The sequence below is a fragment of the Chrysoperla carnea genome, chromosome 1 (assembly GCF_905475395.1).
Source record: "Chrysoperla carnea chromosome 1, inChrCarn1.1, whole genome shotgun sequence".
NCBI classification, from domain to species: Eukaryota; Metazoa; Arthropoda; class Insecta; order Neuroptera; family Chrysopidae; genus Chrysoperla; species Chrysoperla carnea.
This window is the reverse complement of record NC_058337.1, coordinates 90,202,080-90,225,853: the sequence shown is the minus strand read 5'-3', so window position 1 is coordinate 90,225,853 and position 23,774 is coordinate 90,202,080. Positions and strand designations below refer to the sequence as shown.

The 23,774-nt window shown below is 28.4% G+C and overlaps 2 protein-coding genes across 2 annotated transcripts; one reads left to right on the top strand and one right to left on the bottom strand.

The window, feature by feature from the left end:
• The first annotated feature begins 552 nt into the window (after positions 1-552).
• On the top strand, positions 553-2,280 carry LOC123305730 (COP9 signalosome complex subunit 9). The gene is made up of 3 exons (XM_044887531.1): positions 553-706; positions 764-836; positions 2,179-2,280. The coding sequence occupies exons 1-3, from the start codon at positions 638-640 to the stop codon at positions 2,214-2,216; spliced, it is 180 nt and encodes a 59-aa protein (XP_044743466.1). The 5' UTR covers positions 553-637; the 3' UTR covers positions 2,217-2,280.
• Positions 2,281-6,687: 4,407 nt separating this feature from the next.
• LOC123303346 (transcription factor Dp-1) lies at positions 6,688-23,618 on the bottom strand. The gene is made up of 10 exons (XM_044886273.1): positions 23,238-23,618; positions 22,847-22,977; positions 12,714-12,777; positions 11,856-11,935; positions 10,865-11,115; positions 10,149-10,314; positions 8,844-9,202; positions 7,536-7,618; positions 7,147-7,230; positions 6,688-7,087 (listed from the first exon to the last, which is right to left on the bottom strand). Exons 1-10 carry the CDS (start codon positions 23,284-23,286, stop codon positions 6,843-6,845), a joined length of 1,512 nt encoding a protein of 503 aa, XP_044742208.1. The 5' UTR covers positions 23,287-23,618; the 3' UTR covers positions 6,688-6,842.
• Positions 23,619-23,774: the final 156 nt, after the last annotated feature.

Here is a 23,774-nt window from a genome sequence, read left to right as displayed (position 1 = left end):
GTACTATTTGATATTTTAAAGTTGGGATAGGTGGGCATGAAAGAATGAAATTTCCCGTCGATACCTAAAACGACGTGTTTCCACTCAAAACAATAATCACATCAGGTCAAGAGTTTTTAAGAGTGGATACCTTCCACCTTCTGTGTAAACTATCTTGAAAACCAATCGATCGATTTCATTTTTTTCTATCATGACGAATAAAGAATTTTATGCCCTTTCAAATGATATATAACAACGTAAGGGATGCTATTTAAAATTTCAAAGTTGGGGTGGCTAGGGACGAAAGGGTGAAACTTAAAATTATCTGGTTACCATTTTTGAACTTCCCTCTCAATATCTAAGTCGACGTGTTTTTACTCGAAACAATAATCACATCAGGCCGAAAGTTATTAAGAGTGTATATTTTTGAAATAATCAACTGTATAGTATCCTATGGTCCCGTACTAAAACATCTGATTTTGTAAAGAATTAACTACTGTCAAAAACAGCTGTAATATAACTATGGTTTGAAGATGGTTTGTACCCATGATAAATGTCAAAAAATGCGAAAGTGCTGCCACAGATTTAACTTCCGCCATACAGAAAACAATAAACAAATACAAATTATAAAATTTTATAATATTCTACAAATAAAAAAATGAAACCTAATTTAGTCGCAGATGAAATGTTTCCAGAAGGTGCTGGTCCATATATGGACTTGGAAGAGGTTTGCCTTACATTAAATTTAATAATTCAATGAATTAATAAATTCATAACCTTATAGGCTGGTGGTTCAACTGGACTTTTAATGGATTTAGCAGCAAATGAAAAAGCAGTACATGCAGAATTTTTCAATGGTAAATTTTTTAATTAATTTGTATTTAATACAAACCTGCATTTCATCTAAAAGTGAGGTTTCAGTCAAAATAAGATCCCTCATTTTTTTAATAATTAAAAGATTTTAAGACTAACTCAAATGCTAAATTTTAGGCTGAGAAGCAATCATTGCTTTGGTATAATTATTTATTAAAATAAACATCAAATTTGTTTAAGCTCAACTACTTAAAAAAAGTTGAAACCGATATTGTGAAACCTCAAGTTAAATTTAAATGATCAAAGTCAAACAAACCAAATCAATCATTTTCTTAGTTGAATATAGAGAATATAGCTATACAATTTTATTATATTCATTGATAAAACTAAATTTAACTAATATCGCTTTTAGAATTCTAAGCAAATAATTTAAAAATAAACGTTTTATTTTTTTTACTAAACAGATTGTTTCAACTTAGTCAGATCTTAAATTTGAAGGTCTGTCAAAAGCGAACTCAGGTCCGTAACTCTTATAAGAGATAAATGCAAATTTTAAATTGGAAAGTAGCTCTTTATAAAAAAAAAAGAAACAAATTTTGTCAAAAACATTTGTTTTTTTTTTTTGTAAACCTGATAAATTATTCAACATAAAATCTATGCTTGTTTTTGCATTCCGTTTTCAAGGAATCTGGTCAAATTTAAGAAAATTGTTTTAAATAAAAGTATGTACAACATGGCTGGTTTTTATAAAATACAACTTTGCTATTTAAAGTATTTCTCTTCCTATTAATAATGACCAGACCCTTAGCCAACTGAATTCAATTGATAGAATTCCTCCAAAAAGCATTTCTAGCCTACTCCGTTGATATTCATTGGCGTTTTCTTCGAAATATAATGAATGAAAAAAGAATTTTCTTATGGTATTGTGCATTTAAGCAACTTACTCTAACTTTTCACAGTTAAATATTTCGAAAACGATGCTCCTACGAAAATTTCTTATAGAACCTATTTTATGTAAAATTAACTCACGCACAAATTTTATAATGACTAAAACTGCCATAAACTTAAAAGTTAACGAAGATATTTAAAAAATCTCTTTTCGCGATCTTTGACCTTGAATAATGTTTCTTTGCGCACATGAATTTACAATGAACTTTTTACGGGTCATTTTTTGCATCCGAATAAAGATAATTTCGGTCAAAAAACTTCACTTGCATTTTTTAAGCAGAAAAAACTTTATTTCCTGGCTAGTTTTCATCCTTGTTGACACTACTTTGCGTGTGATTTTTTGCTATAAAATATTATTGATAATTAATTATCAATAATATTTCACAATGCAAAAAAATTGAGAAAGCAGAATATAAATATAATCTTTAATTTTTTCAGATTTTGACGATTTATACGACGATGAAGATCTTCAGTAAACAATTAATTAGCAAAATTTAGTGATGTAAATTTTTCCAATCATAAACGCAGTATAACTCTTAATTATGGTGTTTTTTTATTAGCTTATTTTAAATAAATTACTTATCCAAAATTTAATATTCTTTCGATGTCATTTTTTAAATATGCGTGTTTAGGATACACCATCTTGAAATTCGCAAAAATTGTTCACTAAACGGTTTTTAAATAAATCAAATATTAGAATCAGAATTCATAACTAATTCTTAAGTAAATTTAATATATTTCAATAGAACTTACACATCCATTGCTTACATTTAGTTTATTTTTCGATAATCTGTGTCATAAAAAAGTAATTAACACATATTGATACAGTTATTCAAAGTAGAATATCTAGTGGAGACACAATAACTATTTGAAATTGATTAATAAAGGTTTATTAATTCTCCTTTAATCCCCACTCCTGCGTACATCTAATTTAGTATCTACAATTGAAAATAGAAAAAAATGTTTTGAGACAGTTTAATAAAAATAAACAAATAAGTATTTTTTAAAGCTGTCCATTAAAATTAAAACCCGAAATCAAAAACTTTACTTGAAATTGATTGAGTGGAAAGTTGAAAGGTGTAATCAAAGATAAATGCTGTCCAATGTTGTGTATAAATAAAATTTTGGTTTCCGTTACATACTAACATACAAACATACGTATGAAGCTAATAAAAGCGTGTTAAAAAGATGCTCCTATATGTAAAAGTATTTTTAAGCACCATGGCGTCAGTTTTGCGCAGTTTTAGGCGAGAACATGAATGTTACAACCCTTAAAATCTCACCCCCACACCATCAAATATGTACGGCGTTGGTGGATACTAACTCTACATAAGTATTCGAAGCAAATTACATAAATGTCGTACAGAAATAAATCACGCAGGGCTTCGGAAATTGGCGGGAGATTGTTGAAAACTTGGGACTTTAGATGATATATTTCATATATACATGGTATACAAATAGTTCAAAATATCAAAAATAAATGAATATCAGTGGCAAAAACTTTTGAATTTCAACGATTCTATGGTAAAATTATAAATTGCGTATTCCTTACGGATATCGTTGCAGTTCAAAAGTTCAGCCAGATTTATTTGAGTGCTCCATGTGGAATAGTAACTTATAATAATAATGATAATGGGGTTTAAACTCCGTTTTTCTGACACGCCTATAACAGAGGCCACCCACATAGTTATTTGTTAATCTTTATTTATGTAACTACATCCATATTATTACAATTACAATGTAGGTAGAATTGGTTCCTTCGTTCATATTTCAAGCGGCGGCAATGTGATCACTTCTACCGGCCCCATTAATTATAATTGTTCACACTGCCGCTACCTGGATGCGAACCCGCAACCTAAGTTTAAGTAGTCAAACGGTCTAACGCCTTAGACCGCTCGGTCAATTAGGCCCTCGAATAGTAATCAAAGAGAGCAGTCCTGAATGGAGACATAGCAGAACATCTAAGCATAAAGTGATAAAGACTCTTGCTCCTTCAAATTGCATAATGTGCATACTTCGTCTGCGTTCCACTTGTATATTATTCCTTTAATAATTATTCTTATTCTTGAATGATGCATAAGTTTTAGTTGTGATATAGGGCGGGTTACATCCAGAGCGGTATTATTACGGAAGTATATCTTATTTTTATCTGCGGGAAACCATTTATACAAAATGTTAAAAGTGGAAGTGAGCGGTCGATTGTGATCCTGATCCTGTTCGAGTAGTTGATTTGAATAGCTTACGATGATGTTCTCAAGATCATTCTCCAGCGCGCGACTATTTTGTTGTAACCATAAGTTTTCAAAACCCAAAGTGATTAGGAGCAAACATTAACCCTCTATCCGTAGTGTGAACTGCATGCTTTAGAAGTTTTAGGTGTAAATGATTAGGTCAGGATGAAATAAAACGTGTACTATTTTTATGTACTGATCAAATTTATATTTAATATACAAATTATGAATTATAAATGATACACTGGAAAATGCTAAGTGATCATACATAATAATACATTAACGATGTAATAGAAATAAATTCTTCTTAATGTAAAAAATGAATATACAGATGTTCCTACAACAAGAAATACAAACATCTCTCCAGCTCAACTTTAATCACCAAGATATGTAGATTCAGTAATCGATAAAGGAAGGATTTCTTCAACTACAGTTTATCAAACTTATTTTTACAATCGCCACTTTATACAATTAATTTGCCATGTTTGTCCCTAATCTCCCTAACATAAAAAATCTATTGAAAAGACCCTCCTCTATTGAATACCCTATATACGGGCTTTAAAATAATAACATTTTTATCGTAGATTCAATAAATGGTGTAATAATACAAATTTTAATCTTTATATTTTGCAAATACCCAACAAATATATTTAGATACCAAAATGAATACCACCGTTTTGTGAAATAGTTATTTACTTTCACAGCCATGCCTTTAAAAAATTGAAAATATATCAATAGTAGCATTCAGTTTAACTCAGCAATTAGGGATTGTTTTAGGAACCATGTAGAGGGACCACATTAAAAAAATACTTTTTTAATAGCTGGCTAAGCGTTTACATAGCGATGAGTTAAACTGAATGCTACCTCTATCTGCAAGATCCATACAAAATAAATCAAATTCCTGCAGAATATAATCAACGCGAATTACCTCAATTTAATTTGCTTCACTTGTAATTAGCCCATACGTGTTGAGGTTAGTATATCTTTGCCTCTTCTGAGTGTTATAAATATCAAAATAGCGGAATTTTGACTATATATAAAAAAAAATTTATAAATGAATTCGTTAATTCTCAAAATATCTAAATGAAGCTTTGAAGCTAAGATTTAGATAGTAATGGTTACATTTGATGCCATATGCATTGGTATATATAATTAGAAAACAGATGCCTTATAGAACGATCACTTTTCACTATTTTAAAATTTTCGTTTTGAGTGAATAAGAAAAAAAATTTATAATATAGAATTACTTGAATTGTATCTTGGTTTTTCAGTTTTGAATAGAATAAAAAAATATAATTATCCAGTATTCTTTATTGATTGGAGTACATGTACTTGGTTTCTTTTTAAATAAAGAATTTATAACTTAAAAATGAGCTGAAAGATTTTCAAAAAAAAACAAAAAATGGCACTTATGATATCCATGTAGAGGATGTTATACTTATTTAGGCACATCTGTACAAAGGGGATTTTGTCAAAGTTGCGATAAGATTTAAAATTAAACCTGAAGGTATATTTTGTCGTGGATGGCACGCATTTCTCCAAATGGCGATTCTCAATTGAAACCATCAACGATAAATACCTGAAATAGGGGCGCAGTATTACTAATTCGATGGATATTTTAACCAAAGACAAAACTATATGCATATGTGTGTTTAAAGAGTCATTAAAATTTTATCTGTTTGTTTCAACTTAAGACAAGATGAAAAGAAAAAAACTTTGTTTGAAATAGTTTTCGTAAAGACTGCGCCTATATCATTACGCAATATATTATGATCAAATAAATCCTAAAATCACTTTTGAAACAAAAACCCACTTTTAAAGTTGTGAAAACGTTAACTAATCAAATAAAAATACATAACTTTATGTAATTAATAAATATTTGTTTTTATACAATATCAATTTAAAAACTTGTGTATATTTAGTCGAACTGAATTGTATTAATTAAATGTGAATTTTCAAAAAATATTTTATTCAAATTGATAAAATATTTATAAAACAAAAATTAATGATGAAAATAAAGAAAACAAAACAAATGAAGTTATGAAAAAATATTGTACTCTAGAGTGTTGACGTGACATAATTATTTATTAAAACTAACATTAAAACGACATTATATTTTTTGTTCATCAGTTCAATTTTTTTTTGTATGAATACATTCCTTCATATCATCACCAATAAGTATTGTACTGTAACAATTTTGACTGAAGCGTTATTATAACACCTTTTAATTATTTTTTATATTTTTTATTTTAAACAAAGTATTTCTTAAGTGTCTCCCAAAAATAACTGCATTACATGTTGACCTCAACTCACCGTAAAATTAATTTCGTAATAGATGTGAAATTTCCCGCTTAATTAAGAAATTAAAGCTTTTAAAGTGCTTTTGTGAAATAAAAATTTCTTACTAATTATTATGTGGAATTCGCTATTGTTCTTTCAACTTGAAACTATCGAAATATTTCTAAAATTTTCTGTTATAATAATTTAACAAACAGAATTCAACGTCAAACATGCTTTCTTATTCGTTTAAAATTTTCTTTTATCGATTTTAATTTTTCGGAGACACAGGAGAAAAGAATTGCAATTAAAAATAAAAAAGAATTTAATAACTTTCAGTCAATACAATTTTTATACCGAAATAACCAAAAAGAAAAAAAAAAGAAAAAAAACAAATATTCGTCGATTTTTTATATTTTATTAAAAAAAAAATCGACGATTCCACTATTGACTATGAATACAGAATGATTTTTTTGTTCTTTCAAGACTACAAACACAATCATCTTCAAAAACGCTTAAAATATTCGTTTTGAGATAAGAAAACCGCAATAATGTTATTACAATTAAATATATCAGTCTGCACCATAGTTGTAGCTAGTTGATATCAATATCATCGCTTGATGGCTCATCAGAATCTTGTTCATCGTCGGAAAAATCTTGAGAATGATTCGGTGAGAGTGGATCTGAATATGATGATTGATGTGAAGTGTCACCTTCACATGCTAAATGTGTTTCTACAAATTCAGTAGGAAGTGGTTCCAGTTTACTGCAACTAGGCCCTGGCCCCGCTGATGATAATATATCATCAATTGTTGGATCTTCTATGCCATGTGCTAATTCTATTAAAAATTTTATTATTAATAATTCATGAAATGTATCTCGAAGTTAAAGAACTTACGTTCAACATATTTTTCTAAAGATTTTGGTAACATGCTTTTCGCCTTTCTGATATTTTCTTCACTTATTTGTCCTTTATCCAAACCTATAAAATTTTATAAATTTAAAAATTAATTATACACCTGTCACAGGCATAACTTAGTACACCAGGTAATTCATTCGGAAGTACTTTCTTTTTATCTCTTTGATTAAGGTATAATTTTCACTTAAATCAGTAGATTAATTACAATTATTAAATAATTGGTTTTTCAAGTATGATACAATTGTCTTAATTGTTTTTCCTTTTAAGCATAAATGACACATACCACAAGGAATAATTTCTGAGTTAAAAAAACTATTTTAGTTCTCCGATCTAATTTAATAGTTTTGATAATGTTCAATAAAACTTACCCATAAGCATTCCAATTCTTTTCAAAACTTCTATGTCATCATTTATTTCAAACATATCATCAAATGTAAAGCTGTACTCCATTCTAAAATTGAGAAAAAACAAGTGAAAATAAACAATTGATTGAGTTAATTGTTGAAATACATTGTATACACAATGTTGGTGTCGCAATCGTTTGTGTACGTCACGTAAGTAAAGAAAGATATCCACACACACATAACTAATATTTCCATATAACACATACTATAAAATTTGCACCTAATTTGCGCCCTCACGGGTAAACAATGATGTTTACGAAAAACTGTTTTAAACAAAAATTGTTTTTTATAAGGAACATTACAAGATGGATCATACGGATCCAAGATCCAATTGACCTATGTTGCTCATTTACGAACTCGACCTCACTGTTTATGTCCTAAGCACGCTATAAAAATTTCAACTTGATAACTCCTTTCGTTTTTGAGTTATCGTGTTTACAGACAGGCGTACAGACGGGCAGCCTAAAATGGACTAATTAGATGATTGTATGAACACCTGTACCAATATTTTTAAGCGTTACAAACTTGAGACTAAACTTAGTATACTTTGATATATTTCATACCCTATATACATGGTATAAAAATACAATGACCATAAATCACATTTTTTCTCACTTTGTATGAATGCGTTTTCATAAAAATCACGTTAGAAAAAAGTGAACCCGATATTTGACTTTTTTAGCCATTATTTACCGACTCCTTAGAATACACAAATAGAGAATAATTCATTTCTGTCACAAAAACGTATACAAAAATACAAACGTTATGCGATTTCTTGAGAAATAAAAGTTTTAATTTTAAAAAGTTCTAATTAACAAAAATTAAGGACGTTCATGTACTACCAATAGTATAGTATAGGGAAAACAGTATGCAAATTTTAAATGAATAGAAAATTGAACAATTATATGAAATTCTAAAAATTTAGATAATTATTTTTTGTAAAAATTTGTAGTCAAGTTATCGAAGTGATTTTTGAGAAATGCCGATTTATATTGTCCGTTTAGTTCCATGTACTGCCTTGATTTTCGTCACTTTTTAAACTAAAAATTCAAAGAAATTATTTCGATAGCTGTATATTTTTTCTTTCTTAAATCATTCAAAATCATTTACACTTATATATTATCATAATTATTTTAATTCTCTATTTATATTGTTAATGCATGAAAGTCCTTAAAATACTAATTTCAAATTTAACGCCAAATTTTATTTTCTAAAATAAATGCATGTAATCGAGATAGAGAAGAAAATTATAAGAAAAATGCAGTAACTTACTTATCATTTGAAATACTGCATTCTACAGATGTTTTCTTGTCGGTATTAACTATAATAAAAGGCAACGGTATAGTTGAATTAATTGGTGGTACACCAAAATGTCTTTGTTGTTCACGATTTCTTTCCACTAAATTCTTAAATGATATTTGTTGATAAATGAGATCACGTAATTGTTGTGTTTTTTGTTTGATACTATCTATTTTTTTCTGCTTCTCTTTTTCTAATTGTAAACATTCTTGTAATGAATTTGTTGGTAAACCCAACCATCGGATTTCTTTCTTCTCTTTGGATATTATATTCATTGCCATTAATACATTTAAGGCATCATATACTCTTCGCCTAATATTCTTTTGATCATACTGAAATTCAAAAAATAGAAGTAAACAAAAGTTATTCTTAAACAATTTGAATGTCAATCAATCAAAATATTTTTAGTTTATAACTCTACGGGAGGAAACCCGTAATCGAAAATCTAAAAAGATATCCTAAAATATATTGAAGTTATTTAATTTTTATTCGGTACTACGATTTAACAGCTTTGTTAGCATGAATTTTTAACATTTCTAGAAAAAAAAATGCCTTCAGAATATGAATTATTGGTAATATTGCGTAGCTTATACTACTATAGTACTATACTAAAGACACATTGGCTGCTTCGATTTTTTAAGTTTTAATTCAAGATAGATATTGGTGAACCACAATTTATGAAAAATATTTGTTTAATGTTATGTTAAAGAATCTTTTTGGCTAAACTTGAATCTTTTTACTTAACACAAAATATACGTGGTGGATCAGAATAAATGCTTAATAATTTAGGATGTTATAGAGTACAGCAAAAAAAAAAATATTTTAGAGGAAATGTTTCGAACAAAAAGTTGTTGATTTTAATGAAAAATATTTTTGCTTATTACAGTTTTTTTTTTTTTTTACATATTTTAAGAGATACAAAAAATTTGTTAAAGAACCGTTGAAGAAGACCAAAACTAGCTCTAAACGTAGCAAATCGAGAGAGATAGAGCTAAATTTGAAATAGTAAGAATTTGTATTATAAAAATACCAACAGCTTTTGTTTGAAACAATTTTTCGAAAACCGAACGGATTCGGCAGAAATTCGACACTGTACGCAAAATTTCTAATGCCTGTAGCTCTGGAGGAAAACGTTTCTGGACACATGTTTCTCATAATAAAATACTTCTTTTTCTGTACCTTATCACCCCCTAGATTATAGACCTTTTATTCTTATATATCCGGTATCATTGGCTATTGTCTCAAATATTATTATCTAAGTAGATAACACTAGCTTACTTGTTCAGCAGATGAATTATTTATATTTGACGGATTTGTAAATTCAGCAACTAATTCATCAGCTACCTCATTGTAAGATGTTGTACCTTTTTTTCTAACTTTTTCACATACTTTCATTGAAAAATGTCTAAGACCTTTACCCAATTTTTCTGTTTTTCGACGTTTGCTGAAAATTGAATCAATATTAGTTAAAGTGCATGTAGCATACTCACAACTTACTCATATTGAGTTTTTTTGTGTGTAGTTTTATAGTCAGAGTCAAGTTATAACGGCAGGATCAAATGTTGGATAGCGTTAAAATAGTGACAATTTTTCAATACAATTATAGCTGAGAAGGCTTTATTTACTAGATACAGGGAGTTAAAATTTTGGAAGAAAAAACAAATAATTTTCTGAATATTGGCAAACGCCTGTTTAGGATCCTTCATGGTTGAAGGCATAATTATTAATTATGAAAAAAACTGGCGGAATGTATTCCTGTTTTCTCTTAAATTTCAACCCCTTTTACCTGGAAAATTACAAATACAAAAAAAAGTAGGTGCAGCCGCTTTATAATTATGTGCGGATAACCATTTGTGGCAATTGATTTTTATTTATAAGATTTTGAAAACTCTATATTTCAAATATTCTTATATCTCGAAAGTTCTATATTTCGTATTAAGCGAACGGGAGTCAACGGTACTAAATTAATAAACAAAGAAAATATTCAAACTCACTACTCTGGTTGACTATATTCACTATCCACATCATGTCGTTTTCTGGCACCAGTATGATCCAATATGGGGGATATTAGATATGTCTTATTTTTCCCTTGTGATACTGAACTCGTTTGTTGCTGTTGTTGTGTTTGTTGTTGTATTTGTTGTTGGTGTTGTTGTTGTTGTTGTTGTTGTTGCTGTTGTTGATGATGTTGTTGAGCCACTTTTTGCTGCGTCGAATTTATAACTTTCAGCCCTCCCGTTTGAGGCTGAATAAAATAATATTATTAAATGCTATTCTTAATTTTCAACGCAGGCAAGCTTGATTAAGAGAAATAAATATAAGTGAGATCTTTTAAAATTTATAAAAATATACGTTTATTAGTTTAAATGAACGTTAGTTTTATATCATAAACTCTAGCTCTGAAGCTAGAGTTTGCAAGAAGAACGATGGTTTAACTACCATTTAGTTAAAGCTATCTTAGTAAAAAATTGTTGCGTTTGGGCGTCAGTTGTAAAGCTAAAATTAATTTTTTTTAAACGTATTGAAAGCGGAGTTCGCGATTATGTTAAAATTTGTAACGGTGACACAAGCTATATAAAACTCACTTTTCAGTTCAGTTCGAAGTCACAGTTAAAAGTGCAACTATGGTAGATAATAGAGTGTTTTCTGTTTCTTTTTAAGAATTAGAGTCCTTGACGAGATCAAAGACTCGATTTGAATGCAAAACTTCAGAATCTTCCTCTCGGTGGAAATATTTTTGAAAGACACGTTAATCATCTTTAAATCTGATTTGATATTCGTCTTCAACATAATCGATTATTTACTCAGACTTGAATTAGTGATTTTAGTGTTAGTAAAGCAATTTAAAAATCAACAGTCACATCTTTGTCTGTTTTCAAAACTAATGTGAAACCAATATTCTCTCAAATCTAGGGTTTAGTGAAATAATAATGAGATACCGATGATACTTTAATTTAACCAAGATATTACTGATGCAATACTTACCACTTGCGAAGTAGTTACTCGTATCTTTTGTAATGTTTGACCGTCTATTTTTTGTCCAACAGGTTGTAAATGTACAATTCCTAAAAATAAACAAAAAAAAATCAACACATTTCGCGTTTAAACGGTTACACGAATAAATATTCCCCGTAAAAATGTTCTGCGGCAGACTCAAAAAAAACACTTCAAAAATAAGAAGTCAAGAGGACCAATTTTAAAGTTTTCGAATAACCGAAGCCATAAGTGAATATTGGAAATCAATTATTTAGCGATTTTTCCTGTTCTATCGATGAAAATTTAGTATGCCTACTTGATAAACAACAATTAATATATCCTGTTTTAACAAACAAAAAATTGGAAAATTTTCAAATAATATTTCGAAGGACTAAAGATTCATACCTCTAATAAATATTTTCCTTTAATATAATTTTAAATAAAACATTATAGATGATTTTAAAATTATTTGCTAAAAATTAGTATTCAGTATCTCAAACTAATACAATTATTTGGAGTTTCAAATATCTGTGCTAAAATCTATTTTGATGGGTTCAGGAAAGATTTTTTGAAAACTAGGTATTCAATTTTTTTTTACAAATAAAATATTGGAAAAAGTTTTCATGAGTTATAATAACTCAATAAACAAATCTTTTTGTGAGTCCGGGTTACTTGGGAGAATATTCTATAAATAGTCACTACTTAGTATTTTTTATTTTCCATACCACAAAAATACATATAATTTTTAAAGTAATTAGTTCAATTTTCATTTCAATGAATATTCAACATTTTGTAAAATATTCCCACAAATGCTGCGAGTCCACAAAAAAAAAAAAAAAAAAAATCAATACTTAAAAAAGTACTTACTTGAGCTTAGTTTAGAACCATCTCCTTTAAAAGTGAAAACTTGTGACCCCGCAGTTAATATACTCTGAAAAAAACAACTTATAAAAATCAAAATTATTTTGAAAGTTTTTATCTCTGTTTATTTAATAATTTGGTTGAGATATATGAATAACATTGTTTTCAAACTCCATGTACAGGGTGTAAAAATAACGATACCTCAAGCATTGAAAAATGAAGTTTAAATTAGTAAAAGATAGAGGAAAAATTAGGAAATCTGTTTTTTTTTTAATTGGAAAGAACTTTATAATTTAAGATTTTTCTCTATCTCTTTCCGGTTAAAAGTTAGAATTTACTTTTCAGTGTTTGGAATACTGCTTTTTTTTTTTTTACGCACGATTTCTTAAAAATTTTACCCACATTCTATGAAGGGAGTTCATCTGATATTTGTTTATTTATTTATCTTTTTGAAGATATATATATAGAGTGCCTCTTTTTTAGTTTCTCCAACTTAATATTTTTAGTGAATAGGTGGTGGACACTTCATTTTGACTTAAATTTGATCTACCTGTTAAAGTGGTCAACTCATGTTCGTTACTGAAGAATTAGGGGGAAAAACGGATTAGAAAGTTATCATTCAACAAACAAATTTTGTTCGAAACTTTTTTTTGTAAACCGAATAAATTTGGTAGAAATATAATGAATAAAAGAAACTAAGATAATAAAATTAAAACAATTAAAAATTAATAGAAGAAAAATTTTAAATACCAAAGTTTGCCCGTGTAGCAATACTAACAACTTTAAATCAAATTTTTTTTTTTTTGCAAAAGTCACCTCGATTCTATAGATATCGAATGCAGAAAATAGTTGAATTAGATTTTTGTGTTATATTTAAATCGAATTTATTAGATTTACGAAAAAATACTTCAAACAAATTTTATGAACGATATCTTTACAATGTAAACTTTTCTTCTATCTCATTTACGAACATGGATTGAATTTTTGATCATCTTGTTAGATAGATCAAATTCGAAAACAACTTTTACATGGGTCAATTTTTCCAAAACTTGCTTCGTTGAACAAATGTTCACCTGAGGAAGTTAAAATGTAGCATCCCATATATAATTCAGATTTATCCCTATAGAATGCTTTAATTGGTATAAGTTGCGGAGCATTAATTATTAATACTTATTTTTACAATTTTTTAAGGCACAATATGCTTTGCAGGTCAAATTTAAATCGACGATTCTCTTAAGAATAAAACCAAACTACTAATATGAATGCGAAAGTAACTCTGCCTGTCTGATACGTTTTCACGCCTAAACCGCTTAATCAATTATGATGTCGGTTTAGAGATAGATGGAACCTTGGGGAAGGACATACAATACTTTTTGTTGCGAAAATAAAACATGAATGAGATGAAAATTTGTATGTGAAACCAATCATTTCACAAGTTAGCGTTAGGAGGGTTACGCAAAACATGATACGAGAACTCCCTTAGGGGTTCGTCATTTGATGGTAGGGGGTTCGCGACAACGAAAGATTTATAAAAAGACGGCTGGATTTAAAAAGTATGTCTTAAATTGATTTTTGGACAGCTAGGCAAGGAGAGTATCCTGAACACTCACGCAAAACGCTGAATTTCCTTTTATCCTTCACAACATACTTTTGTTAGAATGGGTTTTCACACATGGTCATGAAAAAAATAAAATACTGAAATTGACTTGATGCTGAATCAGAATTAAGGTTAAAATTGTCAAAAATTCCCTTTAATGTCGATTCAATTTGCGACAAGAACAAGCCCACCCATCACATTAATATTTATGATATATTTTTATGATATATTAATTAAAATAATAAACCGTATTTTATTCCACAACTAGGTTTTCTTATTTTGTTTACAGGAGATAGGTCGGCGCTCTCGCCTAGGAACTCCAATAGGGGAAACGTGGGGTCATAAGTTTCAGAAACCCTGGTTACGTTATTCGCAGTATTATAGCCTATCAGAATACGAGATAGGATATAATCTATTTTATATATAAGCCTCGGGAAACAGCTGGTATTGAATAGTTTAAATTATAAAACTCTTTCGAATCAAAAATTCTATAAAAAATTAAATAAAATATTATTGATAATAGTTTTATGATTGTCGCGTAAAGGTCGCCATTCCTATCATAGAAAATAAATTACTAAGTAGGCGCAGATCTAAGAACTAAATCTTGGAGAGTTATCATGGACTTAAATTAATAAATTTTGAAGGACTAGTACACTGTGAGAAATGTATGGCGTTTAGTACAATGTTGGTATGGTATAGAAACAGATATAATAATATCTATATTAGTATAAATAATATTACAGTATTAAATAAAACTGGTTGAATCCACCAGAAGTATTGTGGTATCGCCAACCAGTATGGGCCTACACCCATACTGCATTCACTCGTCTCTTATTCGTTGTGTGCGTAGTCATGGTAGGGACAATAAAATCGATGCCAGCGCTTGAAGTGAAAAATTTTGGAGTTAAAGGGGGCTGTTATGACTAATTTGCAATTCTTTACATGTTAATGTAATAGAAATGTCAAATTAAAATTATTGAAAAAAACGAATTAATTAAACTTAATGCATTAAAAATTGTGAAAATAAGAAATCAAATTGAACAAATATTATCTTTCAAATGTAAATTATCATAATTATTTATTTAAATTTGTGAAACAAGAATATTAAATTTTAAATGTAAGTCTTAAATGCAATCCATACAATTATATATGCATCCATACAATTCTATAATTAGAGTAGTGTATCGTTACCATGGAAACGAAACTCACGCACGGAGCGAATAGTTAATGCTAATGTTACTATTCCCTCAATGGCCAAATCAGGATGGCATTCTCACCGATACTGACAAGGTGATATCTCCAAAAAAATTTCTTAACGTGCATATTCTGGTTTTTACGCTTAACCTCATTTCATTTCAATGTAAGATATGAGTGGAAAATTATATTTTACAAAAAAATTTTATTGTTTGTGAGTGATCATGGAAGTTTTATTTTAACAATCGAGTCCATTAAAAGAGGCATTAGGTCTCTTACTTTAAGAGAATTTTACGAATCCAATATATCTAAATGCTTTATCAAATATCTCAACTGGGGAAACGTAATTATTAGAAAATTTCGTTGAAATAATATTTATTTCTATTTTATTTTATTTTTTTTAAAGAAAATTAATAAAAAATTCAGCTTGAAAAAAATTAAGGCATATACATAATTTTATTGAAAAAGAAAATTATAATTGAAAAATTTACGAAAATATTTCAAATTATAATTAAAGAGAATAACCGTGACCTACATTACATAAATGCTATTGTAAATTTAGCTATATTTTTTATTTCTTAAATTATTTTCATTTATGTCAAAAGTTTATGATCGATTTTCGTGATAAAATTTTTGTTAAATTAATTTATTAAAAATATAACAAAATTGTTTCTCTTAAAAGTGCGGATAATTGATTTGGTTTTAAGTTTTTATTTAGTTTCACTAGTCCGTTTTTAAATCAAATCTTGCAAGTTGAGTTTGACCCACTTTCAGATTTCCCATTAAGCTGTAATTTGGCTTGCTATGTAAATCGGATGACAATGCTTATAGTAAGTATGACCTGATTTTCCACTCGCCTCCACCATATTTGATTTACATAGGTTTTTTAACTTTAAATTAAAAATTTGAATAAAAATACTTTTTTAGGAGGTTTTTATTGTCCTAAAAAGTAGAAAATAATTTTTCTTATGAGCCACTTATAACAGCTTTTACAAATAGCCAGTATGAGTGAATCTAGTCAACTTAAGCAACACTTAAGATCGTAACGGTTGGTATGCTTTTCATAATTTGCTTTCTGAAAGCCAGGAATAGAGAAAAGGCGACCTTAAACGAAATAGTAACAGTTTTGCGCCTGAAAAAATCAATCAATGCCCCGCCCTCTGTAAGGAATATTATTGTTGCACCACTTCTTAAAAGTAATTTTTTAGGATGTATACTATTGGATGTATACTAGAAATATATTGAAAAATTCGTTTCGCTATCCTTTTCGGCATTAAACGACGATCAATGAGCTATAAGTCCGTGATTATTGATATTTCCTTTGTTTTCTGTGCCTAAATTGTTTTCGATAAAATATACGATTTTCCAATTCTTCACGCGTTTCAAAAAATAAAAAACACTATTATATCTTGGCAAATTTTTATTGCTAGAAATCTACAACTTCAAAATTACGCCAACTACAACTTCAATTTGAAACTTTTTAACCCATGATTCCAAGTTTCTCGCAAAAAACTAATACGTAAAAAAAAAATGCGCCCGATTCGCGTGGGAGTATCTTTCTGGCACAACTACTTAAAAGTAAGTTAGGTTATATATTCCAGAAAAATAAAATGTACAATTTTTTCCACACCAGTAGTATTCAGGACAAACCTCTGACAAGGAATGAAAATTACAAAAACTAATTTTTCAGTTATAGAAAATTTTCTATTTCTAAACAAAAAATTTCACTTTTTAATATGACACGCAAACGATAATTTTTTCTCGAATCAGTAATAATTCCGTACAAAATAAATGGAAATTATAATGACTACTTTTACTGTTTGTTAAAGCTTTTTATTAAATAATCTCATTCCATGCACAAAAAGTATTGAAGCTTGAATGAAAAAAATAACCGTAGGTACTAACATTAGAATTAACTACCAATACCTTGTTATTACAAACCATTGCATGATAATTTTTGTTTGATGTTGAAATATTTTTTACCACGAACAACAAACACCGCGTTTAAAACTAATATTACCCAACATTTTATTAATTTTACCTCTATATATGGAGTCAAATAGAGGCAAAAAATTTCTTTCTCGAAAAAGATGTGGAGTTTCTGGCGGATATTTTAAGGTCACTCGATTTTAAAATAGGCTTTTTACAGACAATACTTATTGATAGTTATTTTACCGAGACCAACTTTTTTGAACTTTAAAACTTGACCTAACATTTTTTCGTACAGTTACAGTTTACGTACAGAACGGGCGGAAATGTTTTACCAAAAATTGTTTTTTCGTATCAAAATTGTTATTTTGTATAATTGTTTCTGCGAAATCTAGACACTTTCCGGAAAAAATTTTTCAATAAATCCAATAAAAGTGGTTGGTTTTCTATAAAGACTATTTTAGTTCAAATTGAATGATAATTACTGTCTAAACTATTCGGTTTACAAAAAAAGTGTTTCCAACAAAAAATGTTTGCCTATTTATAAAGAACAACTTCCTAATTTAAAGTATTCATTTGTTTGTCAGTTATGAATCAGAGTAAGATTTAATTGAACCTGAAAACAAACGAATTCGATGCGGATATGAGATGTGTCCCTTTGAAACTAATATTTTTCGCCTATGTCAATCTAAAAAAAAACACCCTGTATCTGAGTGCAAGGGCAGTAAAGGTAAGGAAGTTTACAGGCCCAAAAAATATATTCTTGATACAAACTCAACCTAAATATCAATTTTCAATCCTTAAGCTCATTTGGAGTGACTGTAGAGAAGTTCAGGTATTTATGGGCAAGTATTAACAAAATTTAAAAAACCTCCCAAATTTAAAAAATGCGATTTTTTCTTAGAACTCTATTCAAACTGAACCGATTTTCTTGATACATAGCTACAAACACTTTCCATTAAATTACCATTCAAACAAAAAAAAAACAAAAAACAAAATCGGTTCATCCGTTTAGGAGCTATGATGCCACAGACAAACAATCACACACTCAGCGGGCAAATTTATAACACATTTCTTTTTACGCCGGGGGTTAAAAAAATATTTTTTTTTTTTTCTGGAATGCATAAGTCTACATTTGCGGAGAAAATATGACTAAAAAACAATTTTAAAAAATAAATAAATGTATTAAGACTGGACACTCTTTTTATTTAATTTTTAAAATTGATATGAAAATTTCAATAAAAAACAACTAACGTCTTTGTAGTACAATTTTAACCCCCTTCAACATAATGACCTTGTAAACTTAACCCTTTAAAATAATTATTTGTGAGTAGCGAATGAATAAACATCCTTGGTCGCTTTAATAACAAACCCTGAGAAATATTCATCAATAATTCCGTTTATCTTTTAAAAAATATTCAGCTTATAAATCCAGAACAGCATATCATATACCGTATGGAGAAAGGAAAACAAAAAATATTAAAAAATTTAGAAAAACGAACTCATTATTTTGAATTTTGTTTAAAAAATCTCGTTTTTAATGCAAGTAAGTCTAATAAGAAAATAATAAATTTTACAAGACATGTTAAATAAACGGAATGTTAAATAAAATCATTTTTACATTCATTATTTGACGATCTGCCTGACAAGTTAGCAAAAAAATTATCAAATCTATCAAATTAAATTGCTCAATTGCAATAATTTTCGTAAAATAAAAGTTATTAGGCTAAGCATTATCTCAAGTCACGCAATAATTTCTTGGGAGTATTTATCGATGACAACATATGCTTATGGACACCGAGACTATTCATTTTTTGTCGTTGGGCGGGAATAGTGTCTGCGGCTCGTGCGAATTATTTATTATCCACTCGGTTGATTAAACTCCACCTCTTGAGAAAATGACAATTTATTCCATGCTCATAGCTAATTATACTACCGTAACTAATTTTTTAAGCAATAATTAATAATTCCGATTATCATTTAAAAATCGTATACAAGACTTTGAAGCTAAATGAAACTTTTTAAATTAAGAAAACAGGACTTGTAAAATAATCAAGTATTTAAATGGTATGTAGAAACAAGTGAAAACAAACAATTAACTGAGTTAATTGTTGAAATACCACGTATAGATAGAGTTGATGACGCAATCTTTTGTGGCGTCACGTAAATAAAGAAAGATATCCACACACACATAACTTAAATTTCCATATTAATATTATTAATACATACTATAAAATTTGCACCTAATTAGTGCCCTCGTGGGTAAACAGTGATGTTTACAAGAAAATATTTCAAACAAAAATTGTTTATTTTTTTATAAGGAACTTTTTTTACATTTAACCTTTTGTTCTATTTCTAACGGTTTTCAAGATTGACCTATGTTGCTCATTTACGAACTCGATCTCACTGTTTATGTCCTAACCACGCTAAAAAAATTTCCGCTTGATACCTTTTTTCGTTTTTGAGTTAGCGTGTTCACAGACGGACGGACGGACAAACAAAAATGGACTAATTAGATGATTCTATGAACACCTATACCAAACTTTTTTTCGTATCATCAATATTTTTAAGCGTTACAAACTTGGGACTAAACTTAATATACTATGTATATGGTATAAAAAGGAAACAGAATATGTAAAATTAAATTGATTTAACACATCAATTTAATCGTCATATTACACTAAATATGCTTGATGTAATTAAATAATGGATATTTACTGATAACATATGTAAAAGAATCATAAAAATTGGAGCAGGGGTAGATTATGTATGCATATAATATGTATGTATATGAGGGTATACACATCTATGCATTCGGTTTTGTATACTATATGTTATGTTTAGTAGTACATATATGTTATGTTTATTCAATTATATCAGTATACAAAAGTAACAGTGTCACTGTTCGCGCCATATGCATACATGCGTGCGCATGTTATATTTGTAAAGATATGATTAAACGGTATTCGTTTCCAGTTTGCTTCTAGTAGCCTTTAAACATCCATTACCCAAATATCTAGTTTTGTAGTTAACCAATCAAAAAAATAACATATAACAAAAGTTGTAGAGTTTGATGGGAGGTATCATGTTCTGACATCAGATTGGACCTAGTTCTTCGGGTTTCTTTAATAGTCAATTTAGATGATAAACGGTAAGAGATAGAATAACACTTTAAATTAGAAAGTTGATCCTCATAAAAAAACTAACAATTTTTGTTCAAAACTTTTTTTCGAAAATCGTCAGCTTTCGGAGGAAATGCGACTGAAAATATGCAATAGTTTTAATTAAATGCAATAATGACATACTTTTAAGTCATCGCTAATACTAACGTCATCGTTAAGCTAACGTTTTTAGAAAAAAATGTTTTAAACAAAAATTGTTAGGTTTTTTGTTATGAGGATCAACTTTCTAATTTACAGTGTTTATTTAAGTTGGTTATTAAAGAAAACCGAAGAACTAGGTCCAATCTGATCTCAGAACATGATGTCCCTCATAAAACTCATTTTTTTATGAGGATCAACTTTCTAACTTACAGTGTTAATTTAAATTGGTTATTAAAGAAAACCGAAGAACTAGGTCTAATCTGATCTCAGAACATGATGTCCCTCATAAAACTCAGCAAATTTGTTCAAGCAATTTTTTGATTGATAAACTATTAACGATATATTTAGATATAAAGATTAAAATAGCCCATTTTGCATATTTACGCAGATCATTGCTTTGAATGACTGATTGTGTAAATTCAAACACGGATATTTAGTGTGAAAAACTAGCATGAAACCAATTGAGCCAAACCATCTTACTTGTTATAACATCTAATAATTGATACAATTCATTAATATGGCAGAAAAGAGAATAAACAAAATTAATTTTTATAAATAAGTAATTATTTTTGATTAACTTGAATCGATAATCAAATGCGAATTTTCACGTGGCAGTCTGCTACGCAATTAACGGATCCAGGCTATGATGTTAGCATCTAAGAATTCATTACTTTTAAATAATACACTACAATTCATTACTTTTACATAATACACAATATAGCTACATATATGAACAGAGTTTATTTAACCTAAGTTTTTTAACCAAGCGGAATATGTACATATTTTGGTAAAAGCCCTCGTTTCGTTAGTAAAACACATAATTGTAAGAACCTTTACTAACTACGATAATTTTAAGTGAATTAATTATTAAGGTATTAGGATTTTTTAAACTTTATGTTAGGCTTAAAGTTTAAAAAAATAATTAAAATAAAATAACACACCTTCAAACAGCTAAACTGAGGATACAACAAATTTTGAATTTTTATCGGAAACACTATACCGTGTAACTGAACCTGTATTGTGATGTCATTGAATAACTCTCCATGTGCCATGTATGTATACACAACAGTAATCTTTGAAATGTAATCGACATTCTCATAATATTATTATACATCAACAAAATTCTAATATATCTTTGGGTACCATTGAAATTACTTAGTAAGAAATATCGAAAATTTGAATATTATAAATAAAATTCAATTAAATACAGCGTATAAAATAGAAAATCTTTAGTCCTATTTTGACCAAAACTCTTAATATAATAATAAACTAAATATAAAAAGAATAATTTTTCTAGAAAAATTAACTAACCCACTTTCGATAATTTCATAAAGGAAAACCTGTATTTTTTTTATATTAATCCTGAAAAACTACAGCAAATTTGTCAATTATCTAAGAATAGTTTTGTTAATCGTAATTAAGTTAGAATTTTCGATTAGTAAACTTTTCAGCACAAATTGAAATCCTTTTGCATCATTATATAAATCATAATAGTCAAGCAATCAGTCATAAAAAGTTTGGTTTTTGAAATAGCTATTAGAAATAATATTATCTAATATTAAATTTATCAAAAATTATTGGAGTGAATAAACCTGTAGAATAGCCTATTATAATTTGATACCTTTGTTTTAATTCAATAAAATATTATGTTTTGGCCTTGAGTTTTAAATACACCGTAACATATTGAAAATTGCTAAGATTCGATATCTTTAATATTATTTGAGATCTCGTCGAAAAGTGTGAAAAAATTCAATCCACATTTTTTTAACATAGTAAGATGTCTATAAGACGAGACTTAGTGATAAAATATTGATGTACTTAATCATTTTTAATCAAGATTTGAGATAAATTTTTATCATACCCAATTATCTATTTAAAATAAAATTAGATGCCGGAAAAATTGTAATTTTCGTGAAATAGATTGAAAGGCTTATTATTTTAACTTTGAAAACACATAGGTACCTACTTAAATATATCAATCGGTGTATATCTAAAAAAATTTGCAATACGTAATTTCTGAAATATTTTAATTAACTTCTCAAATAAAAATTTTATCATAAAAGTAAATGCTAAATTAAAAAATAAAATTTTCCTACCTGTCCACTTTCTTGACTCGTTGCTGTTTTAAAAACAGTTTTCACAGGTGTCCCAGAAAAACTGTTCTTTACCAGTTGACTTAAAGCTTTACCAGGGGTGCTTTGTACCACTTTAATCATCTGGGGTTGACCTTCGATGAAAAACATGATTATAAAATCATATAAATAAAATCCTAAATACTATTTCGGTATGATTTGAAAATATTTATTTTGAAACCTTTCTGTTACAAATATTCGATTGTAAATTTACATGATATTACTTATTAATATAAAAATTAATAATTTAAAATTCACTTTCACTTGAAGGTCATGATTATAGAAAATTTTTGTTACTAAAGTATGGCAAAAGTAGACACCCCCAGGAAGATTGGGGTAAGGCATGCATACTTACCATTTGCATCATGAATTAATAAATTGACTGTACTGTTTTGCTGCGTCATAATTATATATTATTAAATATATGAATATTACACGTATTTTATTAATTGTTCCACAATTTTAAACACACTAACATTAAAATCATTTACACATAACTACATCGACGACAAATTTTTAGTCAGCTCAAAATGGCGACTCCAACAAGGCATCATTTATTTATTAAAACCGGCTATTATTGGATACATTAATTATTATTTTATTTGTTGAGCGGGAAATATAACAATTGTTCTTTAAATTGGCGCCAACAACAAGCTTTTAAGGTCAATAAATGACACGTATTTTCAGTTTGGAAATTGAGAAGTTTTGTGCACAAAACACACCTGAGACAAGTGTATAAGCTTGGCGGCAGGCATAATACATTACAGCTGATTGGACGACGCGCCTCACGTGGGATTTATGAGTTCACAAGCTGACCGCATTTCCGACATAAGCGCCGATATTCATTTAGTTATTTTGTGCGCCTAAACTGTATTATCTACCGTGTAGGATT

Bases quoted from the DNA above. Each gene is read 5' to 3' on its own strand.
- LOC123305730 (XM_044887531.1), top strand. From the start codon at position 638: ATGAAACCTAATTTAGTCGCAGATGAAATGTTTCCAGAAGGTGCTGGT. The intron at 707-763 runs GTTTGCCTTACA...ATAACCTTATAG, and splicing joins CATATATGGACTTGGAAGAG to GCTGGTGGTTCAACTGGACT. The intron at 837-2,178 runs GTAAATTTTTTA...TAATTTTTTCAG, and splicing joins ACATGCAGAATTTTTCAATG to ATTTTGACGATTTATACGAC.
- LOC123303346 (XM_044886273.1), bottom strand. From the start codon at position 23,286: ATGACGCAGCAAAACAGTACAGTCAATTTATTAATTCATGATGCAAAT. The intron at 22,978-23,237 runs GTAAGTATGCAT...TTTTCATCGAAG, and splicing joins ATTAATTCATGATGCAAATG to GTCAACCCCAGATGATTAAA. The intron at 9,203-10,148 runs GTAAGCTAGTGT...TTTGAATTTCAG, and splicing joins ATAATTCATCTGCTGAACAA to TATGATCAAAAGAATATTAG.